This window comes from Amphiura filiformis, chromosome 19, assembly GCF_039555335.1.
Source record: "Amphiura filiformis chromosome 19, Afil_fr2py, whole genome shotgun sequence".
Taxonomy (NCBI): domain Eukaryota; kingdom Metazoa; phylum Echinodermata; class Ophiuroidea; order Amphilepidida; family Amphiuridae; genus Amphiura; species Amphiura filiformis.
Window position 1 is genome coordinate 7035547 of NC_092646.1, and position 17162 is coordinate 7052708.

The following is a 17162-nucleotide window of genomic DNA, read 5'->3' on the forward strand; positions in this document are numbered from 1 at the left end:
GACTGCTATGAGGGGCATGGTTAAAATTATAGGCCCAAGGTGACCCCAAAACCATGACTATGTCCCTCGGCGTAGCCGAGGGGCATAGTCATGGTTTTCAGATCACCGCAGGCCTATAATTTTAACCTTGCCCCGAATAAAAAGCAGTCAATATTTGTTTTATTCTACCAAATCTTAAGATTCTTGTCATCTGTTTGGTTAAAAGCATCGATTTTGGCAAGAGAAATTAATAGTTTCAATGCGAACGGCACAGATTACAATCTGCCATTTCCATGTAATTATAGAACCTGAAAAAATTATTATATTATTTTACGCTGGGAACAAAGCACAGGCATAACTAATGCCCGGGGAATAGTTACATTTGCGGGCACTTTTAACCAATGGCAATCAGATGACGGGAATCTTTAGATGAGGTATATAATATGGACTATTCTTTTTCAAATCAATACACTCTCCTAATAAAGATAAAGACCTTAATCTCTTACACAGGGGTGTAGATTTCAAATGGAGTCACCCGTCTTGAAAACCACATTTGAAATTCACACTTGCTGTGTAGTAGATAATAAGCCTGTGTCTTCCATAGGGGTGTATTGATTTCAACTGGAATAGTCCTTCCCTTAGATATTGTGATATTACATATTTACCTCTGCTTGTAACTTATACTTTTCCTTATCAAAATGGGATGACATAATGATACTTTTGTATGTTTCAACATCTGCTATGAGCTGCATATATAGGTTAAAATTTGTAAAAATGTGTTTGGTTGCACAAAGACTCAACCATAAACTTGTGTTTTATTACATCTATTATGCACATAATATTTATTTTTCTTTTGATGAACACTGCTGTGTGAGCTTGTGTGCAAGTTTTTAGTCACAATTTATACTTCTTGACAGCATTATGCTGATGTGCTGTATCTGTCAAAACCACATGTATTGAAATATTTTACCTCTTAATAACTTTTTTGAAGCTTCCTTTGGTTTGAGCTTAGGGTAATGAAAAAAAAACACCCCTTTTATAGGCCTGACCAACCCAGATTTTGCATTTTCAGAGATTTTTAATATTTTGCTAAATTCATGTAAAATCTGCAATATTTTAGCCAAAATTTATTGATACTGAAAGTTTTTGAAAAAATTCAGAATATTTTTCAAAATATTTTTGCAATAAATTATCAAAGTTTTGCCAGATTTTTTAAGTTTGTGGTGATATTTTAGGATCAGTTTAGCATCCAGGAAACGCAACAATACTGACCGACTCCAATAAAAAGGGTGTTTTTTTTATCACCTAAGCCAGTTATTAATAATAATTAACCACACATTAATGAGTTGCACAATACTCAACCACGACTGAATACCATTCATTTCATCATCACTGAATAACAACCGATATAATAACCACTTATACAACAATTCTTATCATAATATATCGCAACAATTCAATGAAAGCTTTCATAGAATCACAAAAATAACATCATCCAAATTTATTTGACTTCATCACGATTGCACCTTATGTCCATTTTGTGTTTTGTACATTTTTACATCTTTACATTTGCTGCCCTAAATTTGTGGCAAAATATCAATCTTTTCAACTATTTACAAAATTACTGTATATTTTCAGGTGTAAACATTTTGTCTTGGTAATAATAACAATTAAAAAAAGAATCCACCAAATCTTTGGAAAATATTTCATGTTTTCATTGCACCGTGCAAAAAAAAGTGTTTCTAGAACATTGCACCATGCAAATCAAAGTGTTTCTAGAACATTGCACCATGCAAATCAAAGTGTTTCTAGAACATTGCACCATGCAAATCAAAGTGTTTCTAGAAACTAAAACATAAATGCACCTTTGCTTATAAGGTGGATTGCAATCCTAAAATAATAAAATAATATTCTTTTAAAAAAAAGTGCACTTTCATCTGTACATTACGGAAAGAAAATATATATCAAATAATATGAACAAAAATTTGTTCGCATAATGAAAAAAAAACCCTACATATTGGTGGTAAAAAGTTGGAATAAAATTAGATTATAGTAATTTCAGACCTAAATATGCAACATTCATTAAAACAAAAACAACATTGTTTGATTGTAAATAGTATGCTGTTTGGGTAAAATTCATTGCAAAATTCTTGGTTACAAAGTTCAGGCATAAGAGGATTATCTGAGGAATACAAAATTCTACAATACTTCGGCACTTGTTAGGTTTTCAATACAAAAAGAGCGCCCTCTTTTATCATGTTCTACAAGTCATTTTGAGGTGTTCCACAGCAGTCATTAGACGCCGTAGATGTTTGGGATTTGAGACGCCGCATTTGCGTAAGTCGTCTTCCTCCATGGCGATAACGATCTCGAGGGCGTCCCATCCTTGGGTTACGAAGACATCAGTGTACATCGGAAGCCCGAGGGATGTTAGCCAATCGGATACGGTCTGCCCTGTTCCAGCATACACCAATATTTGCGATTGATGAGCTAGCGTGTCACTTTTAAACTGTTGAGGGAAAATACAAAAATTGAAAAAAATTGTTGTAAATGAACATTAAACAAATATTATTAACAAGGATTACTTCGTCGCTATGCCACTATAGCATATTTTCCTTGTAACAACTACGCATGCTATCTCTTATGTTATATCAGAAAATAGAGACATGGAAAGAAGAAATGAAAAAGAAATGAAATGCAATATTTATTACATAACTAACACAAATATTTAGGGATTCAATCATGTTTCACCGTTGTTCATCACCGTTTAACAATGATGCGGCCAAAGTCGTATGTGTGGTTTACTTAGCGAGGGCAGCTTTAGCTGCCGAGTAAACTACTGCAGATGCGCTGGTAGCGAAGTTGTTAAACAGTGATGAACAACAACAAAACATGATTGAATCCTTTCAACTAACAAAAAGACCGTATAAATAAATTCACATGATTATTTCATGAGGAAAGTCAGTTAATCTTTGCCACTCAGCCTTACAAAAACTTTTGATGATTTCTCTGCTGATATCAGCAATAAAACTAGAATAAAACTGCAATGTTTAGCCACTACCTAAAATAACCTGAATTCAACTTGCAACACTTGCATACGCACACTGGTTCCAGGCGTGACAAACTTTACGCGCTCTTGTAGTCTCGCTCGCGTTCGCATATACGCTACAGTAAAAGTGTAGATTCATCATGGATTAACAATGTTTGGCTCTTGTAGTCTAGTATAGGAGGAGTTGTTGTATCTGTACTCTTCAGACTCACACATTAATAATGTCATTATGTGCCACATTGTCAATATATGTGGATTATGATAATATAAATATAGGTAAAATTTATGCTTGCCTGGTGAATGCATGCTGAAAAACACCACAGAATATATATGATGAATTCCACAATAAAACAAGCAATCAATTTTTAGACATCATTTTCAAGTTTAAATTCCTCCTCAAAATAGAGAAGGAACAAATATTTGAAGACTTTTCCAAATCACTATTTGTGAGAGAAGTCGAATAAAGCCAATGAAAGTTGAAACAACGTTTCCTGCAATGGTGAAGCCATCACTGTGAGGCATACAAGTAAAATAAATTGAAATACCAAAATGCTTCTCTGCAAAATTATCAAAATGATTCATACAAATTTCAGTGGTTCTTTAGATTGCAATTTCTTTGATTTTTTTAAGGTCTTCTAGAAAAAACCAACATTGACAGACCCTATAGAAACTCCATCCACCTGTTTTTTCCTCATCTGCATGATGAATTAGACTATTCCACTTTATCCACACACCCCTTTGGAAGACATTACCTTTATCTTCCACACAGGGAGAGTTAATTTCAATTGGGGTTACTTAAAAATCTACACCCCCTGCGTGGGAGATTAAGGTCTTATCTTCCATGAGATGTATGGATTTCAACTGGAATAGCCCAATATTTGACAAGATTCAAGTTTGTTTCAGTGCAGAGAAGATATCTTACCCTTCCCAGAATCCTTTGCAACATTTAAACATCACTTCATTACAATTACTATTACTTTGTACAGGGTTCCTTTGTTTTCATGTTGACAATAGACTGGCTAAGCAGGGTTTCATACTTTTAGTCAAGAAATAAACACAGTTTGCAAGACCTGGATGTGCCCTGTTTTTTGTTTTGTTTTGTTTTGTTACTAATTGTCCATTTATGGAGGAACTTTTTTGTCACTATTGACCCATGTTGCACTAGATAGTAAATCAATACAGAAAATTTAAATGGAAGAAATGCATTGTGGGAAGTGTAAGATGTCTTCTCTGGTTCCAACCTTGTATCCATAAGATAGGTAAACAAATCAAAATTTATTTCAGCTTGATTTGATTGCGGTACACAATGCAATATGACAAGGCTCTAATCAGTTATTGCCTGAGAGAATTGATGACACAGATCACGACACAGATAATTTGAAAGGATTTTTTTAATCCGCTGATCATATCTATACCATGCCCGGGGGGTTCACTCGCATACTAAAGTGGTTCTCATGCCCGGCCCCCAACTCAACACAGAGGTTGACAACCACGAGAGTTACCAAACCAAGTCTTTCAAAGGCCCCCTTTGCAATGACTTTTCATCAAATTTATCCTCCCTTTTCATGCAAAAGCGAGGACAAAATTTGGCCAAAAACAACCCCTTTTTTGTGGTTTTCAATTACTAGAACTTCAAATACCCCTTTTTAATGATTAGAATTTCAAACACCCTTAACAATGACACTAAATATTGACATAAAATTTCTGGATTTTCTCAATTACCCCTTTTATTAAAATTTTACGGACAGTGCAAATTAAATACCCCTATTTTGCTGATTTCACTGTCAAATTTCACCAACAGTGCAAATTAAATACCTCCTATTTTGTCAATTTTGCGGTCCTTGCTACTGGTAAGAAAATTACCCCTTTTCCACGCAATTTGGTAACTCTCAAGGTTGTCAACTTTTGTGTTGAGTTGGGGGAGGGGGCAGGTACTCATGCTTGTCACAGCATCTCAAAATTCAACCCTAAATGGCATATTCAGGGGTTTTTACCCCTAAATGGCGTAAGACACTAAAACGGACCCCTAAATGGCATAATGTGTATGACAATTTTCTCACTTAATATGAATAGGCCTATAAAGAGAATAAACCGGAGCCGTACATATTCATTTTCTTTGTTTTGGTTTATTACTTGCGTACCGGAGTAGCCAACCATCTCCAGAACCATCTCTGCTAATAAGTAACCCGTAACGTCGAAGTTGGGTTGAAAAGACAACCCTAAACGTCGAAGATTACCCTTAAAATGTACCCCTTTTCCTAAAGATGGTGTCACATTATAAATTGTACGCCAGCAGGTCAAAATTTGACCCTTTTTCGACGTTTTTTGTGACGAGCATGCGTACCAAATAATATCCCAAGTGAACCCCCTGGAATATGTTGACCTATAATTACTCCAGATTTTAGAAAAATTACAGCACTTATTTTTGGGATTGCAAAATATTATGCTGTTGAACACACATACTTTAATAAAGTAAAGTCAAATTTGGAGATTTGATCAATTTGTAGACACAAGGGGAAAAAAGAATCACGCATCACACACTAGCACAATTAAAATGCAATTACAAATGGAAACATAACATGCATAGGCAAATGAACCAGAGAAAAAACTCCGACCATATCTGCCTGTGCAGGGACTATTGACTTTTGTCCTTATTTCAATTTCTAGTAAGGAAAAAAAAGTATTTTCTGTATGCTGTTGCTGTGACAATCAAGCCTGAAGACTTGTACAAAATCATCTAATGCACTCAAACTTGTAACAATTATTTTCTATTCTGTTTTATGCACTCTTTAGAAATTGTTTTCTATTTTTACATTTTATTATTACAAATTATTTAAAAATTAACAAAAAAGAATAAGATTAAGAGTAATATTGTTGCCTACTCAAAGATTCTGAATGTTTAGACTTGCGCCAAGTCTTTTACTTTTTGACTGTGATTGTGTGAAAACATGCAATTTTGGCTCCCAAAAAATGGCCAAACATCAAAATATCACTTTTTTATGGTAATTGCTTTATTCCAAACAAATTAGTGCTTTATTTTTCTTTAATCGGGAGTAATCATATTTATGGACATTGTTAGTCCAAATCATAATGAGCTGTTGAATCTGTGGACAATCAAAAAGGCTCTAAAGGTTTGAGACTAACAAACATTTCCAATTCCAATTTTGAGGCAACATTGGTTCTGCCAAGTTTACACATACAGAAAGCAAAAGAATTAAGGTACCAATTATGTTCACCCCTGTATATCCTACTAAACAAGATAATATGCCAAAATTAAAACCAGCAGCCAATACCTCTACCCTTCCCTGATTTAAGACCTCATTTGTTGAAATTGATTGAGAATTAAAGAATAGCTGATCGAAAACCCCAGCAACGAACAAAATCAACAGTTGCATTTAAATGACCAAATCAGTGAAAAGCATGGCACTCAGTGTTCGAAATATGCCTCAAAAAGTTACAGGCCAGCCGGGCTTGACCTTAAAAAGTTACCAACCAGACGGGCCGGCAACTAGATGCCAGTCAGAAAAGTTACCGGCCAGGCCAAAAAGTTACAGGCGAACGCTGATGGCACTGGTTCACTTGTTTGAGAACCCTTAGGTCCGTATGCACAAAAGAATTAGACCGGGTCTAAAGTTATAGACCTGGTCTAAGTGCAATTCAATTCCATCAGGAATGGTCCTTTACTCTTATTTCCTTCCTAGAGTAGCTAGCAAATTTTAAAGATTTAAATGCAATGTTAAAAAATAATACAAAATAACTTAAGAAAATGTAAAGGAAAATGTCCTTTCTCCTGATACTAAATTCCACTTAGACCAGGTCTAACTTTAGACCCGGTTTAAATCGTTTGTGTATACTGACCTTAGTGTACAAATCAATAGGGCATCCATTGGAGCAATCTGCAACTTTTGAATTAGCACTTTCCTTGGGTTTTTGGATTATTTCTTGACCAATTTCAATGAATAAGATCTTAGTTCGAGCTAAAAGATGCAGCTATTGACTGCTAATAATGATATCTGTCTTTGGGTAGGATACAGGGGTAAAACTGGTACCCTAATTCTTTCCCTGTCTGTATTTCCAAAGCATCAAGTGCCTTGACCCATTTTTCAAGATTTATCCTCACAATATGCACTATTATAATCCATGTCAGAGCTTACTGATTAGTTAGTGCATTGAACTTTCAATTTTTCACATCATGTAAGTTATTTATCAGATTTTTTTTCATGTGGCAAATTACATCCATGCAAATGTGCAAAACATCCATTCATTAAGGGTACATGCCCATGAGTTTCATTCAGGGGCGTGTTTGTAAAACGGCACAGCGCATTAGTAAAAAGAATAAAAAATACTAAAATTTTCACGGGGTTGAACCACTGCCAATTTCACTGAATGCTAAAGATGCCTATGCTGTGCCATGGTGACTGTGGTTAACATTGGCGATTTTCAAAGATATACATATCAACACGTTTCTAGTGTATTGAAAATCATTTTGATTTTGATTTTGGTAGGAATACGGTCATAGAAAGACATATGACTCTACTTGTCTGTTTGTTTTCATTTAATACAAATTAATTTTGATGAATTGAACTGGTACAACTCTTAGCTTTTCGTGATAAGCGACGATTAATTTAGTAATAATAAAATGAAAGCGCTGGGTCATTCACGGCGTCATTTGTAATTTATGTCAAAACCTGGGAGGACCACACACATCCGTGCTGCATGTATGTGCTCAATCGATACTCAATGATCCAGACAATAGCGTTTGAATATACCGCCCTGCTTGACACATCTTGTCACTTGCGGGAAGATATACTATAGGCCTACCCTAATAGCTTACAATAGATACCCCACCGTACATAGCTCTGTTCGTTATCTCGCTGTGCTAGTTTATACACGCATAGCGTCTGGACTTTTTGAACCATATTTTGTTCAAAAATGATAGGAAGGACTGTTTTCAGCTAAAATGTTGGTTATCAGCAGATGCTTAATGATGCCGGGAAGTGTTGCAGAAAGGTAAGCGTACTCTTTATTTATTCAAAATATGTATATCAATCAATTTAAATTTGAAATCCAAAAAGTAAATGTCAGGTCAAAATTCTCACCTTAGAATTATTGTGAAATAAAATCAAACCAAATTTAGGCTCCGCAAACAATGTCCAATTATTCCCATTGGTGTTTGCTACGTGCATATAATAAATTATGATTTGGGGCTAATTTGAGAAGAGTTAATACCTCGAGTTTCAAAATACACCGAGTGATGTTTTTTGATCAAAAACATCGACAATTCAAGACTCTGTAAAAACAAATCAAGAATTTTCTGGGATAATTGCAACTAAGTGCAATGAAAGTTATGATCTAAGCTACCAGATGCATCATTAATTTCCTGACTATGATATTTAGTTGTGGGAAAAGATTACTGTAATGTTTTGGCGGGATTATTTCCCGCCAAAAATTTCAACCAAAAAGAGCATGTAGCCTTAAGGTCTCTAGTCTAATATCACAATACCTCCATGCAAAGTTCTTTAACCCTAATATGCTTGTACACTCATCAAATGACCTTAGAACGCATTAGGTACCAAAACTCATACTCCACATCATGAGGTCAATTTTTAAGTTATAAGCTTTGAATGGAGGTCATTGTGTTGTGTGATTGGGATTGAGACTATTTTGGTGCAATTTGAACTAATATAATAATTAAACTGGTCTTCTACATCATCATACGTTAAAATTTGAGGTCAATTTTTTAGCTTTAGCAATTGGATGGAGGTCATTGTACTTTGCCATCAGGACTGAGAGTATATTAGTGCATTTTGAACCAAGAATTAAGACGCTCTGCCCTATTTTCCACAAGCACTAGGATCCACTATTATGCTCATCTATCAGGCCACAGTTCTCTAACCCTAATACATTTGTACATTCATTGAATGACCTTTGAAAATTTGGGTACAAAAACTCATACTCTGCAACTTGAGGTCAAATTTTACACTATGATTGTTTAATTGAGGTTATTGGGATGAGGTTAGGGATGAGGTTATTATGGTCCATATAGTGAAGGTTCTCATCTTACTTCTGACATTTCCTTGTCAGTATCAGAATTCAGTAACGCTTCCTGTGCTTAATGGAGTGTGGCCTGCTTAAAACCAGGATTTGAGGGTTCACAACTTCAAGGAGAATTGAATGTGTACTATTGGAAGACAATTCATCAATTCAATGCATGATGAATGTAATTACATCATAAAACCAAAGCACTTATGACCTTCTGTACATTCAAACATCACTGAATTGCTACACATTAATTGCATGTCACTTGAAGTCTAAGTAGGGCGTTCCTTGAATATTAGCAAACTGCAGAGAACACATTGTACTTTAATTTGGCTGATGCATAATCAATTTTTTTTCCTTAAAAAATGTAAAATAGCAAGTGCACTATTTTGTTTCTTTAAAATGAAACACCAATTTTTGGCGACAACAAATTCACAGATTTTGTGTTTTGGGGCATTTTTTAGCTGTATGCAATTAAAAACAGTCGTTTTTGGATGATATTTGTTGAAAAAGTTCACAAAAATTATTCAGATTTTTCAAACTTTCTGTGATTTTTTTAATGTCAGTTATTCTCTGATTTGCTTATGATGAATTGGGCTATTCTAGTTGCAATCCACACATCCCCTATGGAAGACATGACATTAATCTCCCACATGCACAGAGTTTAGATTTCAAATCTGTTGCTGCTGAATGGGCGACTCTATTTGAAATCTATACGTCTTGTGTTAGAGATTAACCCTAACCGCCTAAGGGCTTTTTGGCGACGGGAAGGGAAAGAAGGAAGGAATAAAGAGAGAAAAGAAGGAAAGAAGTTGTTTGCTCTGGGTGGGATTGAACCCAAGACCCCTCGCATGCCAGGCACTGGGTCGGCGACACTTTGCCATGTGTCTTGGGGTTCGCTGGCCAGCGAAACCGTGCCTATATTCACTTAGGGCGATTGCATCATCACACCACGTGGGATGCATGCACGAACAGCGCATATATCAAGTAGTATTTTGTAGTATACCGTCCTGTTAGGGTTAAGGAAGCCTATATTGAGTTTCGATAGTGGTAACCTAACCCTAACCGGCATTTTGTCGACGGGAAGAGAAAGAAGGAAGGAATAAAAGAGAAAAGAAGGAAAGAAGTTGTTTGCTCTGGGTGGGATTGAACCGAGACCCCTCGCATGCCAGGCACTGGGTCGGCGACACTTTGCCGCAGGTCTTGGGCCGCTGGCCAGTGAAACCGTGCCTATATATCACTTAGAGGCGATTGCGTCATCACACCACGTGGGATGCATGCACGAACAGCGCATATATCAAGTAGTATTTTGTAGTATACCGTCCTGTTAGGGTTAAGGTAATGACCAGGGACAAATGATTTGCGCTGAAAAAAAGTTCCACACAATCTCTGCGCAATTGGCTATTTTTTCCGCACAAATCATTTGTCCCTGGTCATGACTTCCATAGAGGGTGTATGGATTTCAACTAGACTAGCCCATTCTACAAACCCCTATTAGGGATCAGTCAAGGGGGGTCAGCCACGTGATTTGTCAAACTTACCCAGCATCGACACGCCTCAACAAGATGTTTGACACGGATGGCTTCAAGACATTGAGCAGCCTCTGATACTTGAGCCTCCATCTCTTCAGCATAACGCTGCACTAATGCTGGCGGAATCCCACAGAAACCCATCTGCGTAAGAGATAAAATGGTATAAAGAATATTGTTGTTAATGGCTTGCTTAAAATGAATGACTATATTAAAAAATTATATAGAATATATATTGCCAAGACAATATCAACCATTCAAGTCTTCATCTTACTTTATGATAATATCATTTGAATTGAGTCAAACGCTAAACATATGATTCAACTAGGCCAAATGAAGCAATCTTCTGCTGGGGGCGTTACCGGGTATTCCTTGCATCACCCACGGCGGATCCAAACAGAAAATTGGAGTGCGCCCGCATACGTTCGATATCAACTTTGACTCGGCTCAGCACGGGGCATTGCCCTCTCGGTCAACAAGCGGATTAAGCTAATCGGCGCAGTGGATATAGGAGTCCGATTTTACAGGGATCTAATCGTGAACCAAAGCATAAAATGACTTGAAATCAAAGATTACCGTAGATTACAAGGTGCTTCGTCTTTGGGTAAAATGACATCAATTCTGCTTTTCTAAATTTGATGGAATCAAGTTTGTTTGTGAACCTTCGGAATGACACATACATCGTCATGATGCATATTGTACAATGATGCTTGTTTTGGAACACCGATATTATTACTAAGTCCCTCAACAGAGACTTGAGAAACATGCTATAGTCGGAACAGGGCCTAATATAACCAAGGAACACAAAATCTTTTCTAGGCCATCGCAATTTGTATCAGAACGGAACGCCAAAGTGCGGTCATTTTTTCACCAGAAAGAACATCTGCACGGCCATGCAGCCGTAGCAATGCGTGCGTAACACGGCAAGAGATAGGCATACTGACACAGCTACACTCCGGGGGACAAGCCGGCAAGCTCACTGAACAGGACCGCTGCGTAGGACATTCACTCAGTGCACTGTGGAATATACATACGGTAAGTTTTATGATGTTGTTGGTGTTTTGAGATGTAAATTATTATTTTATACTTTATTGATATCCCATAGAACTATTATATTATCTATTTATTTGCTGGTTTAACTGATTAGGCCCATCTAAGTAATAATAAACTGGGAATTGGGAAGAAATACCAACATGAATGATCAATTCATAGAATTTACAATAAAAATTTCGGCATCATATTTGTAAGTGATTGGGCCTTTAGATGCAACAAGCAGCAGCCAACTTGCATGCTTGTAGGCCTAATGATAATTGAATATCCACTTTGGTCTGTTTTAATTTCTTTTAAAAATAATATTAATATGGGCCCTACTTTTTAAAAATCTATAGAAATCAGCTACATGTTATTTTCTGTCCTCATTGTCATTTGAAGCTCTAGTCTACTGTATGTGATAATTGTATGAACAATTTTTTCCTTGGTATAAATCAAGATAGATGACTCTTAACTATTTTATATATTTATGTTTGTTTTGTTTTTCTATTCTTTTTTTAATTTTACAGAGGATCTAGAAAGACAAGAATTGGGCTTATTTGATATCTTTTGGACAAACGGTACAAATGATAATAAAGAGTTTACATGACAGCTTTGTTGAAGCCTGAGGCGGGTTTAGAAATTTATAATATTAGAATGGTTTCAACCATTCCTTGTCAGGAAGGTTTATAAAAGGAGATAAAAATTCCATACAGCTCATTTCAGAGCTACAATAAATACAACGACAAATCAAACAAATTCATCCGATGTTGATGTGCAATATAATAAATATAATTATTTGAAACTGATAACCTCAAAGAGTCTTCAAAGAAATTGACACGAAGAAAGACATTTCTGGATGTTTGGAATCCTCAAGGCTGCATGATACCTTATAAATCATTGAAATATAACAGACAGTAGTTCAAGTGCTGAATCATTTGGTAAGTGTTTGAAATAGAATTTTTGTTTACAAAGTTTTGAATCTTGTGTTTACAAATTATCAAAACAATTTTATGTTCTAAAATTTTCTAATGAAATGAAGACCCCGTGAAATGTCAACAGAATGTTCATAACATTTTTAAACTGTACAGTGATTGAATACTATACAAAGGCCTTGCATGCTTGGTAGGAAATTCATTTCTTTTCAAAGAATAGGCCTACAATAGCATGCATTTTTTATGTGGACTTTTATTTATATTTACATGTAGATGGAAATATGAATTAAAAAGCAATTTGTTTATTGAGAAATTATTTCATATAAAAAAAACAAAAATGTAACCAAGATATTTAAGAAAGCAAAATAAAGTTTCTATAAAACAAACGATAAGCAAACAAAAAGCACATTGTGCATGGTCTATAAAAATGCATTTATCAATAGTTTTTCTTCTTTTCTTAATTTAGTCATTTATTGATGAGATTATTTTTCTTCACGTGATTTATAATAAAACTAGGCCTATATGAAATCATTATGTCAACAGTGACTAACACAATGAATTCCATTTGCATTGCTTTGGAGAGTAATAAAAACAAACAAACAAACAACAATCAAACAACCAACAAACAAAAAACAAACCAAAGAAAAAACAAACCTTTGTATTGATTTTAAAATAAAAACAAACCACATTTATAATAAACTGACTGTGTTTGACTCGTAATATTTTGTAACTTGTCTTGTCATGTGTATTTAATACCGCATGTGGTACATTTTTGTACACTCATGCTGTAGTGCTTTGACTGTCATGTGGCATACTTGTACCATAACATTGGGGTTATTAGCGGTCAACTATGGGTCATGATCACTGTCATGATGTGTGTAACCAAATTATTGTATGGAAATGATGTTTGTAAACAAAGAGTGATTCTGAGTCGAAAGGAAAAAAAAGTGATTCTGATAGATTTTGAAAATTCAAAACTTGAACATGTTTTAAGGCCAAGTAAAATAAATAACACGTAGGCCTATCGTCTCTGCCCTCGCCGATTTTTGGAGATTTCAAATTAAACATTTTTGTTATGTTTCTTCTTTGTTCCCTTACTTTGTTTCTAAAATTGTTGGAATGAAAAGACATGTTAAAAAGCTCTTGATTATCATTTATAAACACATTGCATATACATGTTATTACGTGGCTTAAGTAATATGATGAATATGGCCAGTGTATGCGGTGCATCAACAACATGCGGTGCATCAGCAAATGCAAAGAACTAAAACTAGTATGTTGAACTATGCCCAGTCCATGGACCAGGGTTGGATTTCGTAAAAGTGATTAAATATTTTTTATATTTAATATGCTGTAGGATTTCATAATACAACTGAGTTCTGACTTGGATTATTTCTTTCTTGGGCGTCAGCGTACAAGATGCTGTAAAACATGCGTGTTCAGTAGGCCTACTCATGCATCGCATGCATGCAGCGATCGCCGCAGCCGAGTTTGTGCGTGTTTGCGGCAAACACGCGCAATTAACAGTGAAAAGGGGTGATTTAATTAAGTGATATCTCTTCATATTCTGTTGGCCTAGTTCTAATTTTCCAAAAGTTAGTTAATAACACGCTTCATTTTGTAGTAACATACATTCCCACTGTTTATTGAAGTGTCAGTCTTGAAATATCTTTGATTCTACATTGCATGTTTAGACAAACAATAAAATCAATGTGAAAGGGTGCAATTTTTTGTGATTTTATTGTAAAAAATTTCAAACTTAAAAACATTGTTTTATTCAATAAATGACAAAAACATTGAGTATTATGTACCTTATAAGGCTCCTTACTTGCTTTCTGTTTTGGCACTGTTTTATCAGAGTTTGAAAGCAACTTTATCTTACATGGCGAACCGCTTCGATTTCTACTGCGTGAAGTACAGCGATCGAGCCGTGGCGTTTAGTCAATTTCGTGCGTATTTCATCAGTGGAGAAAACAAAAACTGAACGCATGCGAATCGGCAAACCTAATTATCGTGTTTCAATGGGAGTGAAACTGCCGTGCACCCTGAATTCACTTGAATTAACCTGAATTCACCCACAACCGTTTGCTCAGTAGAAACACGCTGTTAAAAAGCTTTACAAATAATTCACTTTTAGCGGATAGTATTTTGCCAACTTTTTAATGACTATAATGACACTTGACATTGGTATAAAAGGATCAAAATAATTCAGCAATACATTATTATTAACAAAGAAAATCTCAATTGTTATTATAACCAACATCATTACCCCTCAAAGGAGTAGATTTTCCCTATCTGATAAGCGTATTCATGTGAACATACAAAAGTATGAGGCGATTGAACTTGATAAGATCTATAGAAATGACAAAAATAAACTTTCTGGAGCAGTTCTTATTGAAGAAATAATATGTGGGGAAATCCCAGCATCATTTGAGACGTCCCTACAGCATTCAGCAAGCATGGCGCTGAGATTTAAATAAATGATTGAACTTGATACGATCAGAAGAAATGACACAAAAAAATCAGAAAACAGTGCTTAGGCGACAAAAAAAGAAAATCCTGTTCTACGGGCCCGACCAACCCAGATTTTGAACAAATTGGGAAAAAAATTTTCCTGTACAAATGAATGCCGACCCAAATTTAGGAAATTTCAGGAACACTTTTTTTTGTATTTTCTCAAATTGCAAGCAAATTATTTACAGATTTTGGAGATTTTTTGGCTGACTGACCAACCCTACTTCCGTCCGTCTGCCCGTAGAACAGGGTTTCTTTTTTTCGTCGCCTTATTGACAAATAATTTGTGTGGAAATCCCACCATCATCATTTGGATTGTCCCTATAGCCAACACAATGAGCTGGGTGGGAGAAGACTTTAATGTTTGACTGATTTTGAAGTTTCCTCATTTGAGTAAATATCCCGAATGGCACTTTACTGCAAGAATAACATCTTATGATCTGCACAAGAGGTACACCTGCTTCCTTGTCAGTGACAGAACTTAACAATTTCTGATCGATTGAATTTTCCGTTAGTGGTATGTTAGTGTGGTTTCAGTAAACACAACAGAAGTGAATACCAGTCTGGGGGGATATTTGGCAATATTTTTGCTAAACCAATTAATCTGCAAGAAAGTTTTGTCTATAGGCCTTGGCCTTATGTAGCCAGAGGTTTCCAGTGGTATAAAAATCTCACTTTTTTATTAGAAAAAGTGGGGGAATCCGCTTTGGATCACTAAATGCCCTTTTAAATGAAAACCTATAAATCTTTTTTCATAAGTTAAATTAATGAGGAAGGTGAACAATATCCAAATATTGTTCTCATTTATTAAAATATATCAAATTTTGAACAGCCTCCAATTCTCATGAGCTTCTTACCTCAAAAAGATGCTCTTTTGGGGCTTCTATCAAAGGAAGTCTGAATTCATATAAAAACTTTACAAGGGGAAATCCCTATTGCTCCCGGGACCACTGACTTTGTAAATATTTTAATTGATGAGCCACCTTCAGTACATGATCCATGAGAATAACTTCAGCACAGATATAATAAATAATTAAAATATCATAGTATTAAAAGACGTTTGCACATGATGCTATTCTCATGGGCATTCAGGATCAGATATTATGTGCAATATTTTATGATCTTGTCACTTTTGAAAGGTTTTTTTTTGCAAGAAAGAGCACTATTTCTATAACAAAGAGAAGAACAAACTTTTTGCCATAAAATTATCTAAAGGCAGGCCAATGATTTAACATCACCAAATAATGTCACTTATGGCCTGTCATATAGATTGGCAGTATTTTTAGATTCTAAATACTGTGACATTACCAGGTTTTAACAATAAAAACCACAAATATTAGGCAAATGTGCCAGGTATTAAACATAACTGAGTTTCATAGAAATGAGAACATTTTCAATGCTCCTAGTTTTGTCCAATTCTCATCATTTTGAATGAAATCTCATTTAAATTTCCACTAGTGCATAGGCTTGAATCTAGGCACCTGTGCCAAGATTGAGCAAGGTTCTGGATTTTTATTCAGAGTTTCAATGCATTTCTCGAGCTGTCTGCTTCTGTTGGGCTATTCCATTTAAAATCCACACTACCCCTGTGAAAGATTTTGTAAATATCTTCTACACAGGGAGTATGAGTTTCAAATGGAATGAACACATGAGGCAGCTCCATTTGAATTTCATACACCCTCTGAGAAATCTGAATCGTCCCCTGAGGGAGGGTGAGTTTCAAATGGAACTGCTAATAATTATGTTCATTCCATTTTAAACTTATACTCCCCGGTAAAAGTTATTTCCAAATTCTTCCACAGGGTAGTGTAACTTTTAAATGGAATAGCCATTCTGAAAATGGGGTGAATAAACTTTCTAGCCTCAATAGTCACCAATATATCTCTTTATGTTTGTTTACTTGTTTGTTTGCCTGTCATGAAAACATTACTTTTAAAAACTGAGTCGCTTCACAAAGTAGGTAGAGACATTTGCATACAGACCATGTTGTCACTAAGTACAGGGCTATTTTCTGTGATACCCAATACTTGTTCATGTTTCAAGTGCGACTGATGTTTTTCCTGCAGGTTGTAGATTTTTTGAGAAAAG

At 35.4% G+C, this 17162-nt stretch overlaps 1 protein-coding gene across 1 annotated transcript in view; it reads right to left on the reverse strand.

Annotated features, from left to right (window-relative positions):
- Window positions 1-1144: 1144 nt before the first annotated feature.
- Window positions 1145-17162, reverse strand: part of LOC140140864 (SAM and SH3 domain-containing protein 1-like) — a 117454-nt gene continuing 101436 nt past the window's right edge. The window contains 2 exon segments of the mRNA XM_072162613.1: window positions 1145-2488; window positions 10609-10740. Of these exon segments, the coding sequence (XP_072018714.1) occupies window positions 2234-2488; window positions 10609-10740 (387 nt within the window). The 3' untranslated portion in view covers window positions 1145-2233.